General features: G+C 38.8%; 1 protein-coding gene across 7 annotated transcripts in view; it reads right to left on the reverse strand.

Annotated features, from left to right (window-relative positions):
* Positions 1-19,890, reverse strand: part of RALGPS1 (Ral GEF with PH domain and SH3 binding motif 1) — a 118,955-nt gene that overhangs the window by 24,523 nt on the left and 74,542 nt on the right. For all 7 annotated transcript variants that reach the window (XM_074608540.1, XM_074608541.1, XM_074608536.1 and 4 more), the window contains 3 exons: positions 13,622-13,759; positions 11,935-12,028; positions 2,130-2,197 (listed from right to left, as the gene is read on the reverse strand). In XM_074608540.1, the coding sequence (XP_074464641.1) occupies positions 2,130-2,197; positions 11,935-12,028; positions 13,622-13,759 (300 nt within the window). The remainder of the gene's footprint in view (positions 1-2,129; positions 2,198-11,934; positions 12,029-13,621; positions 13,760-19,890) is intronic.

Consider the following 19,890-nt stretch of genomic DNA (forward strand, 5'->3'; position numbering starts at 1 on the left):
CCCTTCCCCCGCCCCTTCTGCCTCTTATCTTTTATTGCTGAGCACGTCGTATGGTACGGAATATCTCTTTGGTCAGCTTGGGTCAGCTGTCCTGGCCATGTCCCCTCCGAAATGCTTGCTCTCCCCAGCCTGCTGGCCTGTCTGGGGGTGGGAGAGGCAGCCCTGATGCTGTGGGCACTGCTCAGCAGTAGCCACGGGTGCCCCATCACCACCTTCCTAGCCACCAACACAGCACAGCACCTTGAGGGCTGCGGTGGGGAAAGATAACTCCATCCCAGCCAGACTCAAAACACACGTCTGTACAAAGAAAGTGTTGATTTTGAACGTACCCAGTTCTGTGAATGACTTGTATTTTACACAGCAATTAATAACACTGAGCATTGAGGGGGAAAGGGGAGAGCGCCTTCCTGAATAAATGTTTTCTTCCAAATTATTATTTCTATAGATTTTATTTCTTTTTCCATAGAACTGTATGGACTGAAGACCAGATCAAATGTTTATCTGACTCCGGAAATAGCATTCACAATCCTGGGACAAACGAGAGGGTCCCTATAAATGGCCATTTGACACTTAGAAAGGGTTTCACAGCAGCCAAGATGAAGAGGCGGAGAAAAAACACACATATTTATTTTTCTTCTTTCATATTTAGCATCTTCCTTTTTCTTTCTCTCTCTCATTGACTTTGACTCTGTCTCATTTGGTGAGAAGAAAAGACATTTTGAATGCCAAAGGAAATTGCTTGTCAAATGTGGTCTGGACCCCTTGGGTTCTTTACATTCACACGTGGTTTAACATAATGAGACAGCAAATTGGCCGTTCAGGTTTAAGAGATTAAAATAGAACAGCTTTTGAGATAATGGCTCCTGTAGTAGTAAGTACATTTCACATGTTTGTTTAGTCTGTTTATTGAAATAAACTGTGTTGGTATGGCAGATTTGTTTTGGTCAGCTTACAGACAGCACTGTAGTTTTTTAGCTGTTGCTAAAAGATATTACAAATCTTTTGTCCTCCCGCTTTACACAATGAAATTGTCTCAAACTTATGTGTCAGTTCACACAGAAACCTGAAAGGAGAATTTCTTACGTTATTCACTGCAGTGATTTGTTTGTACTGAAAGAGTGCTCTTCCTTCTTCACTTATTAAGTAATGAAAATGCAAGCATTTGTAAAAAAATCACACAACGTAATTTCTCTTCCAATGCTAACAAACACCCTGTGTTATCCCTGGAACTGCTATTGTTTATATTCAAGTCAGCAATCTTTATTGATGACTCATGCTACTGATAATGCCTCTGAATTACCAGGTCTGGCTTCTGGACAAAGCAGCTCACAGCAATACTCCTGTGGATCCCGGTCACTCAGCAGACTCTGATACCACAACAAGGTTAGTGGGAGACTTGGTAGCGATGCTGACAACCTTGGCAATTTGCACTGGCCAATTCCAGGGATTAATTTTAGACGTACTGTGCTGTAGCTAGGGTTTTAATCTCAGCAGAGGGAAGTCCAATAGGTTTTATGCTATGCATTAAAAATGTGAAACCTACTAATAAATCATCTTGAAAATGCTCGTCTTTGCCATACAGGTAAACCTGTTCTCCAGAAAGGCAAATTCAGTACATGCCTCCTCTACAATCTCTGCAAATTAAGTCTTACTTCTGAAATCAAATTCTTTTCATTCATTTAAGATCAATGGATTTGTTCTGTCTAGTCAAATGAATGCTGATGCGTGAGAAATCAATCTTAATATGTAGGATATCATTTGTTACTGTAAGGACCTCCAAGGGTGAATATCATAAAGAAAGAAAATTATTTAAGAAAAAGGACAGTGCTAACCCAAGTACAAGCTGGCTATGTAGCAATCTGCAATAAAAATAAAATCTTTTACAACTATCATAGCAGTGGTGTTCTGGACCAAGGATGTTCTGAAACTGGACATATACACAAAAAGAGATCAATTCTCTGACAGCCCTTACAAAATAATTGTGTAATTGCAATACAAGCCCACATCTGAAACTGATTAATTCCTCCAAAATGCTTCTGATATAAAATGTTTTTTCCCATACACTTCAGTGGAAGATTTTTGTAATTAAAATTATTTCCTTACTCAAATTTTCAAATGAAGTTTTATACCTGCAAGATCTTCTTTGGAGGAAACCAGTCGAGGAGAGCTGTTACCTGGCTCAATTCTTAATGATAATCTGGAAAAAACAAGTTTTTAGAGAAATTAACAAAAAAAATTTTCTCAATAAAGTTGAAAGAAACTGAAGAAAGTAACTGTTCTGGCAGTGGTAAGCAGGAATTTTACTTTGTTGGAAGTGTAGTTATTTATTTTGTTATGTAACAAAACAATACATTTTTTAATGTAAATCACTACCTGTTAGATCCAAGAAAAAAAAACTGTGAGGCAAGTCTGTGAAAACAGAAATGGAAATTGTTATTTTATACTCCCTATCAGCATAAAAATGTAAGTTCGTATACTCTGTCACCTGAAAAAAAACCCTCCAAAAGTTAGTAAATTTAGATACAAATCTAATAGCAAACATTTGATTCCCTCTGTGCACGAAAAGTGAATTTATTCTGTCACCATGTGGAAATGTGCACTCAGAAAAAGCAATTTTACTATGACTTACAGAAAGGGAGCCTAGGTGGGTAAAGTGACCAATGTTCAATAGTAAAAGATAATTAGAAGAAATTTATATTATATGCCCCTCCGCCTCAATCCATGCGTTTTGCGATGCACTCACTGTTGCCTTATCTGAGCACTCCAACACATGTCTTGATCTTCCAGTGCATATGACTTCTGCCACCTCTCAAGTTCGTGCACTGTTAACTTGACATTCATGGGTCCTTTGTTCTGTACCAGTTTGACAAAAAAGTATGGAGGACTACAATGTTAAGTAAATTTTAATGGAATACACATAAAACCAAAGGAAATAACTGCTGTCATTGCACAGCATTAAACACACAAAGAAGTTGTGACGGTTTCAAGCTACGGAGTGCAGTACCCTGCTGTATACAAACACCAGTGAAAGTCTTTTAACTTTAGATAAAAACATGCAAAGGATGGCAGGGAGGAACCTGTGAGAGCATTACAAAATGTCACGTATGGCTTCACTGTCACTTTCCTTACTACCTTGTCTTTCAGGTACGCAGGGTTTTATGGGGAATACCTTCCAGTCCATTCTCCACAGTATTCAAACACTGCCAGCTATGTTCTAGTGTGAAGTTAGTTAATAAACATATGGTCCCTTTTCATGTTTTAGAACTTCTATTCTTCTGATAGTACTAGATTCTTTTAACTATCCAAAGTAATAGATTTCAAGTAGTTAATGAAATCATTCCTTTCCAGACTTTCTTTTCTTTCTGTCAAGATGATTTCCGTGACCAGAAGTGGCAACATGCCTCTCCCAGAAGCCAGCAATGAGAAAGTTACAACAATACAACTCAGTGCACAATTCCAATGTTAATCATATGGGAATTCCTTTCAGTATGGGAAAAAGGCAAAAAAACTTAATGAAGTCTTTCCCTGTAAATAGTGCCTACTGTGTGAATTCATCTTCCTGCAGGAATGTTCCCGTTGCATCCCTTGCACAGTAGTTACTGCTCTGCTCATTTCTGAGGCTGATCTGTTCTTCACTGTATTCGAGGTTTATTGTTCCCATGCTGTGAGTTTGATTTTTGTGCAGAAAGCTTTTAAAAAAAATTTCTTGGTTTCAAGAATCTCCTGTAGAACTGTGCTATTTACATATATTGAGAAATATGGGTATTAAGCTCATGACACTGGGTTAGCTCATATTTGATGACCCAAAACCCTTATGTAAAACAGAACACTCATTTCAGCTTGTTTCACGTAACGTTTGTTCTCCAAACAGAAGCAGACAGCCCTTTTGCTAAACTGTCACTGTTCCACAGCTGCTAATTTCTTTCTTCTGTACAAGGGAGCTATCACCTACCCTTTCCCCACACGTGATAACTGCATGTTTTAGTTTCTGCCAGCTTTGAGGAACTCATCTCTGATGGTCTTTCCTTATCCTGTTATCAAATAAATTACTCAGTTTTATTAGCACCCTGCAGCAACAGCCACAATTTATTTGGTCACTGTGGAAGCATTTGTCTAATGCCCGTTGCAAAAAGATACAACTGCAGTTCAGTCCACGTAAGCAAATAGCTTCTCCCTTTTACAATGATGTGATTTGTAATGCATTCCTCCTGAAAATTTCTTGCTTTGTTAGACTAAAAGGAATTTAAATCTATACGTAAGGATTACAGACTAGACTCTTATTCTTAAGCATGCTGAACTGAATTGTGCTCAGTAAGCAGGTCCAGTCTATCATTTCAGATAACCATTTACAGAATCAGCTATTTTTCAGAGCAATTGTGGCAAGACTCACATACATGAGGGGGCCACAAATCACTCGTCCAACTTTGCATTTTGCATCAATTTAATTAGCTTTCTGTGATTAAGCACCAAGACCCCATACAACTCTTGCGCATTTGAAAACAGCAGAGGTGAAGTACTGCTGTGAACATGTACATAAGGGGAATTGCCACGACCTGCTATCAGGTTTAAGACAAGAGCACTCACACCTTCTTCAGTGACCGGAACATCTGACAAAAGCAAGGAAGATCAACTTCCATGAAACTACTTGTACTATATGATTTCTCTCTTGCTGTTTAAAAATATTGGTAAAAATTCTGGTAAAGAAGAAAAGGGGAAGGTAACAGCAGAAAAAAAGACCTAAAAACCTCACGCTCTTAACAGGGTTTTAGAAAGAGGCATGGTATCATTATACAATCTAAAAAGCACCTGTGGTGTGTGCTGCACTTAAAAGTTCACCGACAGAGCAACAATTGAGTCTTCAGTGCTATAAAATGAGATCACACCACTCTCCACTGGTCAACTCTCTAGAAAATGTAATGTTTGATAACACTGTTTATCTGTTTGGTTATGCTAAAATACACTCTGAGACCTTAGCCCTTGCTGGGGGCTGACAGTTTGGTCATTGACTTCAACAACATCAGAATTCTGCAATGTTTTCAAGATAACAAAAATTAAGTTTAGCTCCTCAACTTAGGAAAATACAGGATGTATTAAAAGAACAACAAATAAATATTAGCCTAAATTTGAGTTTTGGTAAATATAAAATAGTCATGCTGACATGTTTAACAAAATATTTAAAATCAATTGTGAGAAAAGGGAATATATCCTGACAAGGAGATGACACTCCTGGCCCACCTTCTCTCCTTTTCCCTCGCTCCCCCAGAAGGCTGGAAACAAAAACATTTGTATTTCAAAGAAGAGATACTGACAGTCAGTACAGTTTGAACCAGTCTTGGCTTGTTTGTCACCACCCAAATTCATTTTTGCAATTGCTCTGACACCGCATTTTCCACTGTGACGCGCTGCTCACAGGCGTACACACGTGTGCTCATCTGCTCTCTCGCTACGTGTGCGTGTGGTCGTGCCAGCAGCGAGAGCAATGTCTCCCAAGCAGCACTCATGGGGTCAGGATCTTTGGCCCCTCAGAGGCTTAGTGTGATGCTACCAATAGGTCTGTGCAGAATTCAACACCAGGCGTGCTTACAACCAACATTCATCATTCATACCCATCACATACCAAATTATATTCTCACATTTCACTGTCCCAAATAATATTCACTAGTATTACTATGAATAAAAAACTAGCTTTATCCAGCATGTCTAACAAACTACTCATAACTCATAAAGGCATTCTCTTTTTTGTGTTTGCACCTGTATATGATCAGAAATTCATCTTGTGAGTCACTATTTCATCCAACATCACAGCACTGTTATAATACTTTTTTTCAGGAATTCTCTTCAAAACCAAAATCTTTGCTTTACCATGGTGAGGAAGCCTAGTCTCAGTGAAAGGTCTAAGTGCTGACATATGAAATTTCAACATTCCAGAATTATACAGCAGGAGTTATTAGGGGCACGGAGTCTAGTTGGAGGTCAGTGATGAGTGGTGTTCCCCAGGGGTCAGTACTGGGCCCAGTCCTGTTCAATATATTCATCGATGACCGGGGTGAAGGGATAGAGTGCACCCTCAGCAAAGTTTGCCAATGACACAAAGCTGGGGGGGGGTGGCTGACAGAGCAGAAGGCTGTGCTGCCTTACAGAGAGACCTGGACAGGCTGGAGAGTTGGCCAGAGAGGAACCTTACGAAATTCAACAAGGGCAAGCGTAGGGTGCTGCACCTGGGCAGGAATAACCCCCTGCACCAGGACAGGTTGGGGCTGACCTGCTGGAGAGGAGCTCGGTGGAAAGAGACCTGGGAGTCCTGGTGGACAACAGGATGCCCATGAGCCAGCAATGTGCCCTTGTGGCCGAAAAGGCCAATGGCATCCTGGGGTACATCAAGAAGAGTGTGGCCAGCAGGTGGAGGGAGGTCATCATCCCCCGCTGCTCTGCCCTGGTGAGGCTGCATCTGGAGTACTGTGTCCAGTTCTAGGCTCCCCGGTTCAAGAAGGACAGGGAACTGCTGGAGAGGGGACGGCAAAGGGCTACCAAGATGCTGAGGGGACTGGAACACCTCTCTTATGGAGAAAGGCTGAGGGATTTGGGTCTCTTCAGCCTGGAAAAAAGACGACTGAGGGGGGATCTTATCAATGCTTATAAATACTTAAAGGGTGGGTGTCAGGAGGATGGGGACAGGCTCTTTTCAGTGGTGCCCAGCGACAGGACAAGGGGTAATGGGCACAAACTTGACCATAGGAAGTTCCATCTCAACATGAGGAGGGACTTCTTTGTTGTGAGGGTGGCAGAGCCCTGGCACAGGCTGCCCAGAGAGGTGGTAGAGTCTCCGTCTCTGGAAACGTTCCAAACCCGCCTGGACATGCTCCTGTGCAACCTGCTCTGGGTGACCCTGCTCTGGCAGGGGGTTGGACTAGATGATCTCCAGGGGTCCCTTCCAACCCCTACCATTCTGTGATTCTGTGAGTTCAGCTAAGAGACACGCCAGGATAAATTCTAGATATCAATCTCAGAAACTGCCCATTAGAAACTGAACATTTGCCTATGAAACTGCCCAAAAACAACTGAGCATAAATTAGAAACTGAAATTCAAAACCTGAGGATTTATTCTTAACAATCTAAGGTGAATCAAAAACTAGAAGTAAAATCTCTAGGAAAAAATCATCATAGAGATTTACAGAATTAACAAACCAAAAAAGAAGGCATCGGGAGAGTATGTGCAAGCTTCAGTCTTGGATAGTAAAAAGATGATGTAAACGATTTCTTTTTTTTTTTAAAGGCCGATACTCCAAATATTTTCTGAAACGTGTTAGGGCTGGTATGCTCTCTAAAATAAGCTAGACCTCTATCCCAACCTACTCCTAAATAAGACTCTGCTACTGAGTGCTGCCGTATAGCTCATTTAAGAGTGACATTCCTGATAAGCAGGAAAAGAGGAACCTAACGTAGTGCAGAAAAAAAACCAGGTAGCCAGTCTTGGAACATAGTTCTATTTCTTGGGAGTATGTTCTCCAGTACAGGATGAAACTACTGCTGGGATTACTCAATTCTCCTAATGAGAAGTGAATAAAGACAGAGAATAGCCTTACATGAACAAGAAATTTATCTGCTCCATGAGGAGGCTGAACAAAACTTATTCATCTTTCTTGAGACAAGGAAGATCTAAGTTGCAATAAAGTGGTGCAGTCCTCAAAGATGTCACTCAGGGCATTTCTGACCAGTATTTGTGTACAAAGCTGGACCATTTTGGGCTGCCTGTGTAGCACAGTAAGTCCAACAGATTCTGCAAACTTCGCTGTCCCTGAGAACGTCCCGTGGAAGAAGCAGCTAAGTCACAACTACAGCTATTGATCCATATGGCCACTGCATCACTAAAAATCTCAGACTAACAGTGAAGGTTTCCCCCTACCCCTGCCTTCGACAACAATTCTTGGTGGAAAACGTCCAGGGAATATAGCTGTCTGGGAGACCTATTTAAGATGGACTGTGGCCAAGGTTCACTGTTTTAAGTACGAATATTTTAAGCATCTGCCATACAATTCCTGTTACCATTAAGACTAAAAACATTATGGTGCAGCTGGCACTTTTATAGCACCATCACTGTTAGGAGTCAGTATAATGTTTTCATTGCCTATTTATTTCTCCTGGATGCTTTCCCATAGCATCCTGCTTATCTGAATTTAAATTTGAACTGATCTTTCTTTAAATCATCTTACTAGTGTATTGGAGTACCAATGTCTTGCTTAACATGCCCTGAAGAACTGAATTATATGTATAGATAGCAGTCTACAGAATGGGATTCCAATCCTGACTGTCCTGTCCAGACAACACTGTAATACAAATAATAGTCTTCAAACTGGTTTTACACAAAGAACAACCGTGGAGAATACCAGGCCTGATCTAATGATACCAAAAGGTCAGAAAAAAAAAAAGTTTTGGAATGGCTGTAAGCATGACAGGTTAGGAAAGGATGTGTCACAGTGCCACAATGTTTGGATAGTGCTGTCCAGCTCACTGAAAAACTGCACACCTGGGGACAAGCACGGGACAAGCGCTCTCCTCAGATCACTTCTTGCAGTCCTGGAGGAGGAAGAAGATCCTGCAGCAGCTGCATGATGGTACCTCTGAAGCCCACTGGCTGCCCTGAGATCACAATGATTAGCAATACACTTTAGGTAGAACTGGAAGGAATCCTGATGCTTTAGGTCCTATTTTTGCCCCCTTAGTCTTGTAACTAGCAAATGTTATTATTTCTCAGCTTCTGCAAAGAACAGTACATGGGCTGAGCAAGAAAGATCTATTATTTTTAGGACATGACATCATTGTCAGGGGTTTTCTGGAGTGTACTTACTTGCTGACAAGCACGAACCTAAAGCAAGCAATTGAACTGGCACAAAAAATCGTCGAGAAAAGCTTTGTTTATATAAAGTGGCTGCCAAATTTTCCTTTTCAGTGTAATTGAGGTTCTCATTTGGTGAAACGTGTGTTGGGATCCTGCCAATACATTTTAGGGCAACTATCTAAGCTTTTTCTCCCTGACAGCCTGGTACTGAGATACTTCTGTTCTCCCTGCCAAAGGTCAAGCAAACGTCTCTTCAGAGCACGCTAATGCCGTCCCTGGCTCAAAAAGAGCGGTCACTGGAAAGAGAAAGAGGGAGGAGATTCTTTCTCACTGTAAAAACTTAGCACTCTTTGCCTTTTTAAGGCTTACATTTTCTTCTGGCATGGGACCAGAAAACGCTACAAAACTGAAGATCCACCATGGAAAACTGAAAGGAAAACACAAAATCAGTTATCCAAAGTCTTCTTATCAAATACAAAGATGGAAGAGGAAAGAGAGTTCTCTTTACGGGTAGTTGCGATGAGTTTTGATTAATACAAACTTTAATTTAAAGCTTTATTCTGATGAAACAAACATGTTAGAAAAAGGTCAAAGTTCCACAGTGTATATAAACTGCAGCAACTTTACTATGCTAAGAACCAAATCTTTCCCTCTTTTTGATACCTCTCGTGACTTCAGTCATTTTTCCTTGCCATAGTGAAGCTTAAAAAGAAAACTGCTAAATTTGATTGAAATATTCTCACCAATAACTAAATCAAAAGTAATAAATGATCTTTAAGATACATCAAATACCATCCAGCATTATCAGCAATGCTGCTGCTGAAGTTAAAATGTTTTTCCAATTTAAACTGGAATTACTCACGACTTCTGTTTTTTTCCAAATATTATGTTATAATATCATATACTTATAGAAACCACTTGTTTAATCTGTTTTGCCTAAGATATCACAGTTCATGAAAGCTACTGTATATACAATGTTAACATTGATGCATCATCAGGAAACTCCATCTAAAAATCAAATTAAGCGACATTTCTTGAATTCAATCCAGGGGCTGTAAAGCCTATACTAATTACAGTTCTCCACCTTTACTCAGTTTAATTTTGCTCTATGTTCGCAACTTTAATGAAGCATGGAGATATGTGGAAAATTAGTAAATAATGACCATTTGTTAAATTTTAACACTGAGATTTAAATCTCAGACTACCCTTAACACAAGCCTTGGACTGCCTTAACTTTTTTAAAAGCCTGTGCACAATGTTAATGTTCAATGTGCATCTGTTGCACAATGCATCTCTATTTATGAAACATATACAATGTCATGAGACTGAGAAAAGGAAGAACATATGCATTCTATCATCAGTACTCTGGCAAGAATTCTAATTCCATGAAGCAGATAAACTTTGCTATAAAAACATCATACAAACACATTCTTTTTTTCCACATCACTATTCTTAGTATCTGTGATCAACCAGACACAAAAGCACAAACCTATTACACCACAGCCGAGTATGATCTTTTGCAGTGAACTACCCAATGCCGGTTCAGCTGCTTTTGCTGAAGCTTACCCTAAGCAAAGGGACAGATTTTGGATGTTTTTGCTCCATTTGAAGTATGTCCTGATAATACTTGGAGAAGTTCCAGAAGAATACCATGTCTGAATGGTTTACTCTCTCAGGAAAAGCAAAGTTCCACAGACATATATCGCAAGAATCCATACCGACAGGTTTGGCTGAGGAATACTACTGTATGCACAGTGGCCTGAACCAGAGCTGAGTGGAATGGCTTTGGCAGCTGGAGTTATCACCAACCGCAGTTACGTTCAAAATCGAAATGACAAATCGCTTGACTCATGCTATACTCAAACATGTGGTTTTTTGTCTGTTATGACGACACCTTTTTTTCCTGAACTGTCTCAATAGGATTTTGCATCTGTATGCCAGCAGTATCAGCTCTAATTGCAGAGAAATGCAGAATGGTTAGAGTAGGTCATTCTTCATGCTTATATGGACATGACCCCACACTGCTAAGACGGTCTTCTGATTCACTGAATCTGCTCTTCTCTTTGCACAAACATTAACTGGTAGCCTTCATTTCATTAACTGATCAAGTTCTAACTTAAACTTATTCAATTATTTGTCTCACTACTCCGATTAAGAAGCGATTCCAGAATTCCATCACTACGATTCCATCTACTTCGATGAATCCTTACAACACTGTTTTATTAGCATACGGTCTAAGTACACACAAATTCTGAGACAAAGTTCTTAACTGAAGTCTTTAATAAAACTGGTAGCAAGACTGATTTTAAAGAAGTTCATTAGCAACCTTACTCTCCAAAACATATTCTAAGATCTTTTATACCACCATCATGTTACTGAACAGCTGGCTGCCTTGAATACTTCTAATTCTGCTCACCTAAATGGAGGTACTATATTTGTCAATAGCTAATTATATCGCATTGCATCTACCTTGGTTGAGCTATTTAAAACCTTGGCTGCTAGACCTGTGATTTACTGTGCTAGTTCTTTCAGAATTATTGGCCAGGGATTATCATCTCCTTTAACTGCAGCACATTCACATATTGACCAATATGCTCTATGCTGTCTATTTCACACCACTGTGTGGGGTGGCTTTTCTCCACCTCTTTTGTAAGCATTGCTTTAACATGCTGGAACCCCCAAAATCGTCAGGTTTATATCTTAAGTATCAGCTTATTAAAAATATCAATTTGAAACTGGAAGATGTTTTTTATGTATTATTTACAATAGCTTAGAGTCAAGCCTGGACATCTTGGAAATGGCTTTAGGGTTCCTGAACAAAATTCCCAGAATACAACCATCACGTACTAGAATAAAGACTAGATTTTCATCTGCTTCATCTGCTGTAAATCTGGTTGGAGTCATGAAGGAAGACTGTCATTCTGGATTTTACTCGGGCATCTTGCTATTATCGGCACCATTAATAAAATACTAAGAAAAACAGACAAACCCCAAAACATCTTCAGGCAATGGCTTTTTGTTCAACTCTTAATCAAACTAACAGCCAAGTGATTTTTCCATAAAGTTTCCCAAAACCTGAAGAAAAGATCAGTACTTACTTATAATTGTCATCTTCTACAAATTTCTGAAGTTCTTCAATGTAACGGACAGACTTCAAATACTTTTGCACATGGGGCAGTGTTGTAAGATGATCTGTGGAGTGTTTAAAAAAACAGAAAAAAAGAACATTCACATCACTGAAAATGACTATTTTTTCTGGTCCTCATGGTTATCTTAATGGAAACAGAGAATCGGAACCTTTCTAAAGAATAAAACAGGCAGAAAGATTACTTTGACTCTAAGAAGATGGTAAAGATTTGATTGAGGAAAAGTGATGCACAGTTGTTAAAGAAAACCCATCTGCCTTTCATCACCATGGAAGCTGGTGGATTTTATTATATGCTATCTCATAAGTGGAAAATAGTTATTTGCTGTAAACCCTGCTTGAATTTTGTGCTCGCTGTTTTGTGGGAAATTAATGCCTGCAGCCATGGCTGTTAGTGATTCTCATACGAACAGGAAGTGAAGAGACTTAAAAATTGCAATGCTGAATACCAAGAAAGAAAGACACTAAGTTCAGAATGACAGAAAAATCCTTTCATGCATGGTCCATGGACAGGAACGTGCCTTATAGTATCAAACTTAACTTTTACGCTCTCATGAAGAAAACTGTTTTAAAGGCACTCATTATTCCAGAATATTGCTTCTTTGAGGCCACATTTTAATTTTCATTCTGATTTTAACAAAAGCACTCAAAATTAATGTATAGCAATGCAGGAAGCCGCAAAAACTGTAAAAAGGAAAAGGTCAGTGAAATAATAAGGTTTCTCGGAGACAAAATGAAACTCACAATAAGAACATGACAGCTCAATAATCTAGCTATTCAGAACCATTAATACGCCTAGTCCCTACGTTGAAATACTTTATAATACCGAAGTTGATAACAAAGTACAACAGTTGGATACTTAAGCGTACACAAGTGATTTCTCACCTCATTTTCTCACAATCTAACACTTAATTTTTTTCTATTCAAAACTTTCCTAAACTGTAGCATAAAAATGTTCTGAATTTGTTTAATTGTACAGCTGCTCTCAAGGTTTTCCAGCTTGTTTCATGTTTAAGCAATGAAGAGTCCTGCTAGGTCACCAACAGTACACTGAGTATTTGTCAAGACCACAAAACCAGCACATTTCTTGACACAAGGCTTCACTAACAGGCTAGAATTGCAGAAATGAATTTTACAGTAAAATCTTGTTAACAAAAAGAAGCAGCCGCCTCATGTTCCTCACTTCATCAACAAGTGAGGTATGTGGAAAAGCTTAACACACAATTTAACAACTCTTGTACAGACTGAAATATTTGTATTTCTTTTTGTAAACATCTCATCAGGATATTAACACTAAAATGACAATGAAATTAATACATTTTACACTCCAAAGACATCATATCTACTGCAATGGAAAGGAAAGATATTAAAATAATTCTCTCTACCTTTACTGGAAACAAAATATAACCCAAATGCAATACCTGTACTTGAAGGCATGTCATTTGTAGTCCACACGCAGCAGTAAACTCTGCACAACTTCTGTTACAGCTCTTACAATTTAGAATACGTGCTTATTTGCCTAATTTACCTGTAAGATTGAAACTGCACAGAAGTGGAAGCTACATCATCTACTAGTGTTCAACTCTACCAGCTTACTTAAATTACTTAAGGCTAAATATGTATAACAAAAATTTACCAACCATAGTTACAGGAGACTTGCAGATCAGCTATTATTCGGAGAATATTGTTCATTTGATTGGATCTTTGCTCATTCTCCATAATACTGCCTGAAGCGGGATATGCAGAATCAATGTAGATTAAATCCAAGAGATAAATTCCTGAAACAGACAAAATCAATCAACCAATTGATCTAGTGTCTCAAACAGAAATAGTTGTATAATTTTTAACAAATATAACAGCCAACAACTATTTACTGCCGCTGTGGTCTGGGCCCACTAAACAAAGGAGTTTGCGATTTGCATGTTGAAAAATTTCATAATTAGCGCTTGAGTTCTATGACAACTCTCAAAAAAGGACAGAAAAGATCTTGCTCGTGTGCACCTCTATAGGCTAATGCCTACTATGAGCAGCTTGCAGGACCCTAACAAGGAACTAAAAAAAGTGTGACAGCTGCCACGAAGGGCTGCTGAGGGAAGAGCAGCCTGTGCCGCGCTGCGGGCACAACAGCCTCTGGCCCAGGGAAGAGAGTCCAGCGCTGCAGTGCCTTCTGCGTCTGTCACTATTCACTGCATTAACGCACCACGGCATGTTTTGGCCGAGGCTCCAGGCTGCATTTGCTAAAAGACAACAGGAGATGATATTTAGGTTTTGATTATGTGATGATTTAAAAAAGCGTAAGGAAAAAGTTTTTATTTATGGATTTCTTAATTGAAAAAAATGGCATAGTTCTTTGCTTAGGCCTGTATTTCCCAGTAAATACAGAAAGATGGTGATTATTGTAGTTGCCAAAAATGCTAATTGTTCTTATTTATATCGCACTTTTCCAAAGCACTGGCTGACTAGAGGGAGGGTCATTTCTGGTTGGTAAAGCAGCATATTATATGCAGAAATTGTGTGTGGCAAGATGTCAGCTATCATCATCATAAAAAATATAGGTATATCCAATGTTTGCAGGCAGGTACTTTGCAGAGTTAGTCTCTGTTGTATGGTACTTTACCTTTAGAAATTATATAAGAAAGAAAAAGGCTGGCTTAAGGCTGAAATGAATTAATGATACAGCATAACATATCTTGCATGGTACCCAATTGCTTTTTATCAACGCATGCCGTTCAGTTTCACACATACCATTATGATTTGTAGGGGGTTTCTTTTACAGCCCTAGAACAGTTAGAAAGCAATCACAAACGAAGGGAAAAATACCAACTGGGAAGTACATACAATATACAATCATTAAGTTTGAGAAAACTGAATAATCACTGAAATCGCCTAGAAAGTTTTAGTTTTTAACTCTGGAAAACTGAAAGATAATCACTGAAATTGCCTAGAAAGTTTTAGTTTTTAACTCTGGAAAACTGAAAGATAATTCTTCAACACAGTCCTGCAAAGTTCATGAAAGCTGCTACGAAAGCATAATGTAAGGTTAATCTATTTGCTTCAGTAACTAATTGAATGCATTTAAATGAAGATGAGGAAGAGCAACACGTACCTTTTGTGAGGATACTTTACTCAGTTTCAGTATTTCAGCTGTATGAATGCAGAGGAGTACAGAGGCTCTGAGTGTGTGTGTAAAGCTGATTTATTTTAGGATTTCTAGCTATTTTTTTTAAGGATTTCTATCTCTTTTGATCAGGCCTTGGGCACAGATCACAGGAAGGAACAAAGTCATAATGCACAGTACTTCATCTCTTAGGGAAGTGGAATAGTTAGTCAGCAGAGGCAGAGTTATAACAATACACTTCCTCATCTCCAGTGTGTCCTTGGCCACATGGACACTCTGCGACTGAGACCTCCTGAAATAAGTGAGAGCAATCACCATATAAAGGAGACTTGCTGCTCTTTTGCCCCTCCATGGAGCCATGAGACAGCCAGACATACCCAAGAAGACAATACAAGAAAAAAAGTGCAACTTCATCCATTCTTAACATAGGTTTTACTTTTTTTTTATTAAAAAAATCCCATAACTGCACACTCAATCTGCAGGAAATAAGAAGTCTGTCACTTGCTATGATTCTACTAAGCACTCCAGGCAGCAGGAAAGCTTGGACCAATGGAGAGAGCTCAAAGCCGTAGTCCTGTATCTGATTTTCACACATCTTACAGAGACAACTGCTAGCTAAAGGTGGAGACACATTAATCAGTTTGAGTTGATACAAACTATATTTTGTAGCTAGATGTTATTTACCTGTTTTGAGACAAAGCTCTATTAAAATCTACTCTTATCAGCCCCTTTCTCTGCATATCTTAAAATTCATGGCTATTGATGTCAAACAACAGCTAGCAACAGAACATGTTCCATCAAGAACATTTTTATTTAAAAACAAGCTTAGAAATACAAGCTTAAAAACAAGATTAGAGATATTCTAATCTTCTATTAGATCTCAAATAGCATCATTCTCAAACTATGCTGTAAAAAATTCCTATTGAGGCAGAATCCACTGGAAACAATAGCACATGGCAACTGTAACGCATGAGCCCTTGAGACAGCTTTGTAAACTTCGAATCGGGTGGCATTTTATGCATGCTTTGTGCTGGCACGAATAATCACAGGATAACTTTGGTCAGAAGGGACCTCCAGAGGTCAATCTAGTCTAATCTCCTGCTCAAAGCGGGGCTACACCAAAGCTGGAAAAGGTTGCTAACCTTATTTTAAGTTTAGGGATGGAGACTCTCTGATCAACTTAATCCAGTGCTCCTTAACCACTCTAATAGTATCTTTTCTTTTTGTTTATATCCAGTTGTAATTTCCCATGTTACAACTTGTGACTATTGCCTCTTGTCCTTTTGCTGTGCACCTCTGAGCAGAACATGGCTTGTCTTCTTTATAAGCTGCCCCTCCCTGACAACAAAATGTGTAGTAAAAATAATGAATTTGACCCACACGGATAGAAAAGGTCCTTCATTTTGATCCAAATAAAATCAGGAGACTAAAAAATGGGAAACTTTATTGCACAGAAGTAAATGCACTAACACACCCTCATGCACAGCACAAAGATTTTTCCATCCGATTAATGGGCGAAATCTAGAACCCAACATAGGTTCTTCTACAGCAGTAAAATGATCAGTTTAAAAAACTGAGTAAGAACAGGAAAATGGCATGTTGTAAACAACAACATAAAACAGAATATTAGATCAGCTTCACAAAACTTTTTCAGTAAGAAAAAGGTAAGTCAGCCTGAGACCTTGACATACCTAACATTTCTGTCTTTTCAGCAAATTCGGTATCAGGTGCATGTAAGCAACCTACTACCAAAATTCTCTGGCCAAAGTAAGAGCACTACTGGTATCTTCCTGATTTTTTCCTGTTGTTTTCCATTCCACCCATCGAACTCAGCTGAGAACTTCCTCAGGAACGCATGATAAAATTTCAGTTCTGAAGGAGAACCATGCTGTATCTGTAACAACATCCCAGCATTTCAGAGCGTCTCATAGAGATGCGCAGGACGGTCTCAGGCACAGAACCTGCCTGTGAAGCTCTGCAGGGAGGACGGAACCTGACACATTTTATCCTTTCCAAGAACAACCATAGCTTTTCAGGAACGTCTTTTTACTGTTTATGTAAGTGCTGAGTACAAAAGCATTGCAAGCATACAGTTGTTACTCCAGTTCAGAAGATACATACAAAAGATGGTTTTATTTCCTCTTAAGTTAGCAAGCAGCCCAAAATAAAATACCCATTAGAGAAAAGATTTTTGTGTAAATGTATTTTGCTCAGTTACTATAGATTGTCCAAGTCTTGGAACTCACTCCCACTACCTGATTGCCAAGAGGTCTCAGAGACTTGATATTCCCGTACTATTTGCCCTTCCACCTCTGTTGAAGCCAGCCTGAAGGCTCCTAATATATAAATCCCAAATTTTTTCCTTGAAAGAGATAATTTTTATTTCCAAAGCTTGAGAAGGAGGGTTAGTAAATGCAACATGTTTTGAAAGGGTGCATGATATACAGATTAAATATTTTGCACAAGTCAGTATTCAGAAAATTTGCTATAAAATGACACACAATAGAAAAAACAAGCAACATGGACATCTTTGCCTGGTTAAGTGCTGCTATTTTTTGTCTCTGTAATTTAGTTAAAAAGACAAACAGCATAATCTCCTAGCCTCAGATGTCATTAACAAAACTTTTACTGACCCCAGTGGTCCTGGAAGTGAAACCCTTTATGAATGCAGGGAGAAAATGCTGTACAAAATGTACCGAGTCTGCTACAAACGCTGGATTCAGACAGACTGAATAGAAATCACTGTATGTGCTCCATTCCGGGATCACGGCAGCTATTGCTAAAGTGTGTCAAAAACATTATCTCAATCTGATTTTTTTTTAAAGGATTGCTCAAACATTTAGGGCCAGCTAAAAGGCAGACTTTAATTTAATATATTCCTAAACTATTCTATGAGCTGTGCAGGGAAGTTAGTGCTTCTTTGTTGCATAACAAAGAAAGGAACATTCTTTTTAGCAGGAAAATAACTTGTGCAGCATAAAAATCTACCATATTTCCACATTAGATTTTCCACACTGTTTTTTCAGCATGTTTATAATTAATGACTCCCCCTCTGCCCCACATTTTCTTGCCCTGCCTTGAAAAGAGCACTCTTAGTTTCAGGAAAATAGCTATCTGGCTCACTTTTCTAGCTTTAGAACATTACAATTTCTCAATAAATTCCAGCTATGAAAACAACAGGAAATGCAACTATGCTAGTCAAGTGCAGTTTTTTAAAAGAGAAGAAAAGCCGTTACAGTGAAATGCATGGAGCACACCTAAGCAACACACTCCTGAGAGAATTTCAGTATGCTTGCATTAATACATAAAATAATCAGATCTTTAGAAGTGTATTAAGTTTGTGCAGTGAAAACAAATTATTTTCATTCATACTTAATACTCCTGGTATTAAGTATGAATGAAAATAATACTTAATACTCCTGGTATTAAGTATGCCTCAAACTTACTCGGATAAAAAAAAAGAACCAAACCACCCAAACCCTGGAAATAAGATTTCCATCTGGGAAAACAGAAATTCTTTCCTGAAATTAAAATGTTCTTATGTGTTCTCTAGTAATGTCTCATTACTATCATGTAGAGCTATAAGTTACAGACCACCAGCAATAGTCTAGCAAATTTAAGAAAAGCCATGTGGCTTACTAAGGTTTTCTTCTTTACATCTTATGAAAAAAAGTCAGATCTGGCAACTCTGTTAGATTTCAATAACTACTGAGTATCTGCATGAGCAAAATCTCATTCACATGTTGAGTGCACCCCATAATTTTGTAAGTCAGATTCAGTTTTGCTGTGGAATTTTGCATATCTCAAGTGCTGTCTAGAAGACCTCCATTAACGTTTCTGCTCTGAGACTTAGCAATATTTTATGGAAATCCCTTGCAAGACTTTTACTCACTAGTGCTGTGCTTGCTTCATATCTGTTTCTTCAGATCTCTGCCACCTTGACAAGTAAGTGGCTCACTGGGTCACACTGCATTATGTCCAGCCTTAGCCAGGCTGCAAACGCCTACCTAATTTCTTTAATTTTTAGCCTATTCATTCATGCATTCTGGAAAATCCTTTTACTGCTTAGGAAGGAATGGGTGAAGGAATTAAATGAACTGTCACTGAAAAATGAAGAAACAGACACAGAGGCAGTGATAAGCAAGAGTAAACTCAGTCCACTATGAACTGTTAATGCTTTGCTAGGAAACCATAAGGCCATGACTAAACTGTCTCTCAAGCCCCCCCCAGTCTGTGAATTCAGACTAAGAAACAACCATATCCCTGTCAGATCCACTGACACGATAGATAAGAGAGTGCTCCAGTGGCCAAAGGTAATTTCATAACCCCACCAAAACAAAAAAGGATGTTTAGTCCTTACAAATGAGTGAAATAGAATTGGATTAACAACAGAACAACATATAAGCCAACTGAATTTCCAGTCACACTGGAATGAAAACAAAGAAAAAAGATGCTTAGAAATCAGGTCAAGTTTTACAGTCTAACTTCCTTCACTGGCCCAGACCAGCCCTTTACAAAATTTCTTCCCATATTAAAAATGCTCTCTCCTGAAGAAGTTCTATATCTCATGCGTATAGTTTATAAAGGAGAGGTTCATATGACTCAGTCTATCTTAACACTTTTAGCTCAAGTGCAACCTGGGGTATTTATTGCTTGCTCCCAAAAACCACCTTCTAAAAACCATTCTGAATTTGTCTTCACTTCTACCTCTACACATTTCTATCTCTAGGAATACAGATCTGTGTATCATTCAAGTTATGTATGTTTTCAACAACCGTTTTATTAGTTCTA

The sequence above is a fragment of the Larus michahellis genome, chromosome 15 (genome assembly GCF_964199755.1).
Source record: "Larus michahellis chromosome 15, bLarMic1.1, whole genome shotgun sequence".
Classification (NCBI taxonomy): domain Eukaryota; kingdom Metazoa; phylum Chordata; class Aves; order Charadriiformes; family Laridae; genus Larus; species Larus michahellis.